Source organism: Zingiber officinale, chromosome 11A (genome assembly GCF_018446385.1).
Source record: "Zingiber officinale cultivar Zhangliang chromosome 11A, Zo_v1.1, whole genome shotgun sequence".
In the NCBI taxonomy this organism is placed as follows: domain Eukaryota; kingdom Viridiplantae; phylum Streptophyta; class Magnoliopsida; order Zingiberales; family Zingiberaceae; genus Zingiber; species Zingiber officinale.
The window spans coordinates 69765305-69773251 of NC_056006.1; the positions used below are offsets into that span (position 1 = coordinate 69765305).

General features: G+C 37.6%; 1 protein-coding gene and 3 non-coding genes across 4 annotated transcripts; all 4 read right to left on the bottom strand.

Annotated features, from left to right (window-relative positions):
• Positions 1-2248: 2248 nt before the first annotated feature.
• On the bottom strand, positions 2249-2321 carry TRNAR-UCU. Its single transcript has one exon. It is a non-coding gene; the product is annotated as a tRNA-Arg (tRNA).
• Positions 2322-2436: 115 nt separating this feature from the next.
• Positions 2437-2509, bottom strand: TRNAR-UCU. Its single transcript has one exon. It is a non-coding gene; the product is annotated as a tRNA-Arg (tRNA).
• A 113-nt stretch (positions 2510-2622) lies between these two features.
• Positions 2623-2695, bottom strand: TRNAR-UCU. The gene has a single exon. It is a non-coding gene; the product is annotated as a tRNA-Arg (tRNA).
• Positions 2696-5470: 2775 nt separating this feature from the next.
• Positions 5471-6740, bottom strand: LOC122032123 (myb-related protein 308-like). The gene is made up of 3 exons (XM_042591379.1): positions 6365-6740; positions 6169-6298; positions 5471-6103 (listed from the first exon to the last, which is right to left on the bottom strand). Exons 1-3 carry the CDS (start codon positions 6660-6662, stop codon positions 5707-5709), a joined length of 825 nt encoding a protein of 274 aa, XP_042447313.1. The 5' UTR covers positions 6663-6740; the 3' UTR covers positions 5471-5706.
• Positions 6741-7947: the final 1207 nt, after the last annotated feature.

The following is a 7947-nucleotide window of genomic DNA, read 5'->3' on the forward strand; positions in this document are numbered from 1 at the left end:
GATCGTGCATCCAGCTTTATGACCTGCAGGAACTTCTCTTGCCAAGAATCCGGCCCTCTGACCTTCTTGGACTTCTCTCACCTTGCATCCGGTCTTCTGACCTGCAAAGATTCTTTTGCCAAGAATTCGGTCCTCGACCTTCTTGGACTTCTCTTGCCTTGCATCCGGTCTTTCGACCTGCAAGAACTTCTCCTGCAAACTCATTGTATGTTAGATCCAACGTATTAACCTAAACTTAAATAATTGTCAGCACATTGAAACTTCCAGGGCATGATTGCACCAACAAGGATGAGGATCATTATCAAAAAGTAGTATTGGTCATATGGATCTCATCTCGATCGAATAACATACTCACACAATTATTTAACCTAGAACCATGATCAGAAACACACCAAATACACGTTCAAGATCGCATTGTTGGATGAATAATCATGGAAAGAGCCTTAATTGATCAAAGTATATTAATGTAGTACCTCTGTGCACGAAATGAACAAAATGAAATATTTTTGGGCTTCGAGAAATTCACTTCAAGGCAAAGCATGGGATTCAACAAGGATGCTGTAAGTACTCCGTGGTAGTTTTGATGTGGTCAGCTAAGTTAAGTTAGGTCTTGTTTGTCTTTGATACCTTGTGTCTAAGTGTGCAGGAATTTAGGAGCATAAGAAGTTGAGCGGAAGATACAGCTAGCAAGAAGGATGGTATGGGAAAGGAACCGAAGGGCTCAGTGCATTCGAGGGACGAGGTGCTGCAGAAAAGTACATCGGTGGACGAGAAGAACATATGTGACATTCGAGGGATGAGAAGCCGGGAAGGAAGCTTGCTCGAGGAGAAGGTCGGAGTTGGGTTTGGGTGACCTCAACTTTTGTTAACCGGAGCATCACCCATATAAAGATATTAGTAAAGGAGTTGATTTACCTTAGGAAAAGCACCTTCAATGGTTCGAAGGTGTCTTCCAGCATATTGAAGGCGTCTTCAGATGACCATTAGTCGAAAATAAAGTTTTATCTTCGGTGATAAAACTTCTCTGATTGAAGATATCTTGAACCCAATTGAAGGTACCTTCCAGTTTTGGATAGAGTTTTTCAAGGGCTATAAAAAGACCCATGGAGCTAGAAAATAGAACACAACTTCAACAATTATTGTAATCTTTCCTAGTCTTTTTCTTGAGCTGTCAACGTCTGTAAGATGTTACTCCGTCTTCAATGAAGAAGTATTTCTAATAGAGCTTTTTCGATGTCTTGGATTAACGACCATTTAGGTTGTAACCAAGTAAATCCAGTCTTCTTACTTTTTTTCTTTAGTTGTTCATTTTTTTTATGCACTTTATTTTTATTTAATTTAATTATGTTATCTAACTAAGTTGAAAGATCGAGAAAGTGATTATTTTTATTTTGTAGGTAATTCATCATCTTTTTATCGGCTGCATGGTACCAACATATGCAACTTAACGATCTCAGAAGCTGGAGAGGAGATGATCAAAAACCGTGCAAGTGATTAAGTAACTGCATCTCGGATCGCCTGTCGCCACTAGAATCTTCAATTGAGGGCACAGACTACAACAATAGGGGGAGAGGTCGAGGTGCGCGGAAGAAAACGAGTCAGCAGTCACCGATGGGAGTGAGAGCAACAAGAGCAGAAGTGGACTCTGATAGTGAGAGTGGATAGGCATGAGGTGTTGTGACGTAGAGACAGAACTGATGATGAAACAACCGGCTTGTAATCCTTCTGGTACAGAGGAGAACTAGGGAAGGAACTGCCGTTGTGGTATGTGGAGAGGAGAAGCGATAACATTTAGTATAAAAAATTAAAAATGTATAGTTATTTTTTTTAAAAAAAAAATGACCCCCCTCCAAATTTGTGATCTCGGGACACTTAGCTCGCGAATTATATAAAAAGTCTGGACCTGGTCATGAGAGTGGATGATTTTATGAGTATTTTTTTTTTAAAATATCGATTTAGATAATAGTCGATTAATTATGACATATCAGTCAAGTTGACGTTAACTGGTATTAACCGATTTGATCTAATCGGTTCAATTGAATTTTAGATTTTTTTTATAATAGATTTAGCTTTCGATCGTGTTTTTCTATAATTATATTGTATAGGGAGACATCAGTTTTGACTATTCTTTGATTTATTTTTTTTTTTTGTAAAATCTTGAATCTATTAGAACAATAAGTAATTTATGAAAGTTAGTTGATAAAATATAGTTGGCCTTTCTCTTCTGGTTTGGATTATAAAAAAACTCCACGCCCGGTGGGACTCGAACCCACAATCGCCTGATTAGAAGTCAGACGCCTTATCCATTAGGCCACGGGCGCTAGGTTATTTATCGATTGTATGTTTTAAATCTTCACTCTATTCAAACAATAAGTAATTTATGAAAGTTAATTGGTAAAATATAGTTGCCCTACTGGTTTGGATTATAAAATGTTCCACGCCCGGTGGGACTCGAACCCACAATCGCCTGATTAGAAGTCAGACGCCTTATCCATTAGGCCACGGGCGCCAGTTTGATTATCAACTGTATGTTTTAAATCTTGAATCAATTAAAAAAAATTAGTAATTTATGAAAGTTAGTTGGTAAAATATAGTTGCTCTTCTGGTTGGAATTAAAAATTCCACGCCCGGTGGGACTCGAACCCACAATCGCCTGATTAGAAGTCAGACGCCTTATCCATTAGGCCACGGGCGCCAGCTTATCTATGTTTTACTTATATTTAATTTAATAAATTCTAAGAGCACCAACAACATGAACACTAATCTAAGGCACGTGGAATGGAAGTCGCGAAACGACAAAGACAGTACAATGCACGCGTTAAAATCCTAATTATTCTTAAAAAAAAAAAAAAATCTAAATTACTCTAAAGTTATAATAAGGGAAAATTTACATGCAGTCCCTATTGATAAATAAATCTTTGCATGCAGTCCTTATCCATAAAAATTTTTGTTTTCACTTCCCAGTCAAACATATTTACCTAATTGCCCATGATATTTTTAGATAAAAAAGTCTAAAAATTAATATAAACCCTCTTAAATTCAGTATATTAAATTAGAATCTAGTATATTTTCTATCAAATTGAGTATGCTTCTTTTTTCACCTCAAAATATACTCAATTTTAATTTAATGTGCTGAATTTAATAGGAATTATACTCATTTTTAGACTATTGTACCGAAAAATATGAGGATTAATTTCGATAGAAAATATACTAGATCGTAGTATAAAATACTAGATTATAGTGTAAAGTACTGAATTTAACAAGAATTATATTTATTTTTAGACTTTTTATACCTAAAAAATAAGAGGGGCAATTGTAATAGAAAATATACTCGATTTTTAATATAAAGTACTGACTTTAAGAAGAATTATACTCGTTTTTGAATTTTTTTTACTCAATTTTAGACTTTTTGTACTTAAAAAATCTGAGGGGCAATTTAGGTATCAATATTTGCATGAGGAAGTTGAAACAAGTAATACTTTACATGCAGGGAGTAGAAACAAAGTTTTTTGGACATAGAGATTGCATGCAAAGTTAACATTATGATTGGAGATTTTTCTCTAATTTATCGTTATAATAATTATATTTTATAAAAATATTTCCATTTACTTCTTCATTACTCATTTAATTCGCTCAATTAAGTCTATGGAGTCAAATTGTGAAATAAGTTGAATCGATTGGCCAGGATAAATAAAAGCTAATGCATTCGGTCTATTAGAGGACTAGCCCACCAAACGAGATGTATTGTCCTTTAGGCGAGTCAATCAAGTAAAATAATAAGGTTAATCATGCTAAACATGTCAAATTGGTGATTCGAATAAATCGTCGAGGCGATCAAGCCAGTCCAACCAATTTGAGTCGATTGAGGAGGCATCCGATAATTTCAAATAATCTTATGGATCTGAGCAATCATTCGAAAATAGACAAGGTGGGGGCGAATGACCTAATAAGTCAATTAGTAAAATCATAACCTGACTTCGATTGGAAAGATGCTTAAAATTACTACATCATCCGTGCCGGTCCAGTCGTCGAAGACAAGCCCGAGCCAACACATGCATTTGACGTCGTCCAAGTCTAATTGGCCCATCAAGATGACATGAACATGGGCACGCACGGCACGGTACGGCACGACTGCAGGTAGCGTTTGCCTATTCCAATTTTGAACTCCCTCCGAGTCGAAACAAATGCATGAGCATTACACGAATCGCATAGCTAACAACCCAATATTGTTGCAGATCGATGGATGCACAGGACCATCATTTGAAATCACCTGATTTAATTCAGACTTTCTCATGATGATGGAAACACGAGGAAATGGTGAAAGGAGACGAAGGAAGCAGGTGGAAACTGTCGACAATAATTGGTCGAAAACACCCAAAATTATATTCCATTCTTGTTTTTTTTTTCTTTTCTTTTATTTAGCAACTTATCAAATAACGTCCTTTGGTACGTATCGGGCAGCTATGCACAGTGAGAGTTGGAATTCTTTAACAACTCTTTTAACCAAACATATGCAAATCATTTAATCTTTTTTAAAAAAAAAACTGAGAAGAAATGGAATTAGTAGCTCAATGTGCCAAAATGTCTGAAGAATTGACGCAGCATGATTTGGTACCATCCGCCTACCAACTTTTACCAACTTCTAACTACAACATCATTCTTCACCTGCGAATAATTCAATTAGAATTAAATAGTTATTGTTTGAGCTAGATTAGGCCCCTATCAATCCCTTTGGGATGATACAATGATTATGACATAGAGTGTTGGCATATTAAATTTTAAAGTTAAAATTCGACATGTTTAAGCATATCTTTTCTCCTAACTTAATCACTGTACTAATGGTTAGTATTTATCTTCTTTGTATTGACTTAAATACGAATTGACAAAAATATTAAGGACGAACGAATTACTTTTTACTACATTAGATTAGGCTCTATCAATACAACCTTTCTTTTATTTATTTTCGATGTTTTTTTTTTTCTCAATTTTCTTTTCTCGTCGGTCCGCATGCATCACTTGATCGGCGAGGATAGAGATGTCGTTGTGATCTTTACGTTATGGAGTGTAGAATTCTATGGTGACCTATTGTGGAATTTTAAGAGTTTCTCAACAGAAGAACACCACTGCAGCGAGAAAATTCTCAATTATTTTAGGCCACGATTCATGTGAGATATCTCGTACCATACATTGTCTATCTCCTTTTACAATTAAAAAACCGAAAAGGTGATCATGATCTTCAGGTCAACGAAGTCAACGCTTTAGGTGCCCCAAGTCTCTTGGCTTTTGAGAAGTTGTTAAGACTGATTATGACACACATTTAAATAGCTATTGTCATTTATTTTTCTAAATTAATATTTATCATGAAAAACAGAGGAGGAGGAGGAAGAAGAGGAGGGGTGATAAAATGGCATTCTTTAAACTACTGAGTGAAGTGAAAATTTTTAGGGGCAAAGATGAAAAAGTTGGAGAATTAGTAAGCTTCATCCTGAATGATTAGTAGTTGATGAAGGAAGCAAATACAGAGCTCAGCTTCTCTCACTAGAGGACAAACCTCCGACCATGGCAGAATCTCTACCAAAACACTCGACAACCACTGCATTAACTAGTTAATTTTCCTACCAAACCTCCAGAAACTGAGACAAATCATGGTTAGCAATCCCGCTAAGATCGCACATCCACCCAAAATTTGTTTTGTTTTTTGTTCTTTTATCTGATCGATCCGTAGTAGCCATCGCCAAGTCCGCTTGAGCTCGCGCGGTAGCAGCTGCACGCCTCGCCGCCGCGAAACCCGAGCTGGTAGCAGAAACAAATGGTCGAAGACGCCGCCGGAGAACTCGCCGCGACCTCCGCCGAAGTCGCGAACGGCCGCGAAGGGAGGCGGAGGCTTATGGTGAGGTCGAGGTCGCCGCCGTCGTCCACGCTGCTGCTCTGCTCCTCCTCCGCGGCGGTGTCGACGTCGTTGGACAAGGCGCCGCTGGCGAGCGGGCGGTGAGTCTGCGGGTCGATGCCCCGGGAGATGAGCTTGCGCTTGATGTGTGAGTTCCAGTAGTTCTTAATCTCGTTGTCCGTCCTCCCCGGCAACCGCCCGGCGATCACCGACCATCTGCCGAAACAGAATCATCCAACCAATTCGTCTCCCAAAACCCCCCCAAAATAAAAAAAACGTACTTGTTTCCTATCAGAGCGTGGAGATTGATGATGAGTTCGTCCTCTTCCTCGGTAAAGTTACCGCGCTTGAGGTCCGGCCGGAGGTAGTTCATCCACCGGAGCCTGCAGCTCTTGCCGCAGCGCAAAAGACCTATATAAAGAATTCGAGTCTCAGTTCACGACAAATCCACCATTCTCCAAGAATCGAATGAATTACCTGCAGCCTTAGGCAGTGATCTCCAGCAGCCTTCGCCATGAGTGTTTATGTAGGCAATCAGTCTCTCGTCCTCTTCCTTGGTCCAAGCTCCTCTGTTGGTGTGAGCTTGCTCGCAACAAGGAGACCTGCCCATGGCTGCGGGTGTGGAGATTGAAAACGGAATAGGAGGAGGAGGAGAGAGCGAGTTCTTATATGGGGAATGGGATCGTGGGCGATAGGGAGCAGGTTGTAATCTGCAACTGCTACTCGGCCCAATGTTTTTTGACCGAGTTGTTGCAGGCGGTTTGGACCGGCGCATTTAAAATCGGGGACCGGCGCATCACAGAGCCAGAAATTAAGCGAAAGAAAGAGGACGGTCGCATTTAAAACCGGGGACCGACTTGTCACTCAGCCGGGAATTGCTAGAAAGAAAGAAAGAGGACGAGGAGAATAAGATTAGGGCATTGGTGGCTGCACACTAACTCCTACTGCATCTGAATTCTGGAGTTGGATTCTCATCGAAGTGGGTAGCCGCGTGTCGATTTGGTGGTACAGTGTGTGTACCTTTTTGTGTTTTGGTTTTTGGGAATATTATTTCGCCGTTTAAGTTTACTGACTTTTCAATTTGTCATCCGTAGCCGTTTGTATAAGTAAGTTAGTCTACCAAGTTAATAAGTCTATCGAAGTTCAACTCTTAGGGGCAAAATCTTACTGGATACAGATTTCTTTGGCATAAAAACAATTTATATGGATATCATAATAAAAATTTAGTATAGTATCTCAAACCGTTTATATTAGAAATTTTGATATATTGAAATTTTGATATATGATATTTTCTATACTGAAATAAAAAAAAAAATTTATCCAATTGATAGGTTTAATAAAATATATAAGGTGGTTAACCTCCATTAAAATTAATAAATTATTGTCTGAAGCCTAAGTAAAATACTGTTTAAAGAGGGGAGTAGAAAGGAAACAAATATAAATTTAAAAAAATTGAGAAAAAACAAAGAGAAAATAAAATAAATGAAGGAAGGCGAGAAAAAAAATACAATTGTGGTTGTGCGAGGTCATCGCATGAGGTGACCTCATATGAGGAAGTCACAGTCCCCAAGACATAGCGCGGAAAGTGGATGCATGATGAAAAAAACCTTAACTTTCCACACGTATCGATACCCATAACAAAAATTTGATATCTTTCTTTATTTGTATCTACAAAAGATTAAGAGAAGATTTGATATCTTTCCTTATTTGTAGATTGAAAAGAGTTTTAATTTTAGAGAAAACTTTCCTTTTTGAAAATCATCCATTTGAAAGAAAGATTTTAATTTATAAAATTTCTTTTTATAACCCACCATGAAAGGATCAATTATTAGAGAAATTTTATTTTTAAAATTTTTGGAAACAAATAAGGAAGTTTTAATTATATTTAAAACTTACCTAGTTTTGGAAGCTTTTATAGTGACCGGCCATATGGTTTAAGAAAAGGATTTTAATTTTAATTAATTAAATTTTCCTTTTCATGACAAAGTAATAAGGAAGTTTTTATTTAAATTTTCCTTATTTGTCAAGACCAAGGATTATAAAAGAGGAGGTAGGGGTGC

What these genes read in the sequence shown, in the direction of transcription:
- LOC122032123 (XM_042591379.1), bottom strand. Translation starts at nt 6,662, where the DNA reads ATGCGCCGGTCCAAACCGCCTGCAACAACTCGGTCAAAAAACATTGGG. An exon ending in ATCACTGCCTAAGGCTGCAG is followed by an intron (nt 6,299 to 6,364) that starts GTAATTCATTCG and finishes TTCTTTATATAG; the next exon opens with GTCTTTTGCGCTGCGGCAAG. An exon ending in CACGCTCTGATAGGAAACAA is followed by an intron (nt 6,104 to 6,168) that starts GTACGTTTTTTT and finishes CTGTTTCGGCAG; the next exon opens with ATGGTCGGTGATCGCCGGGC.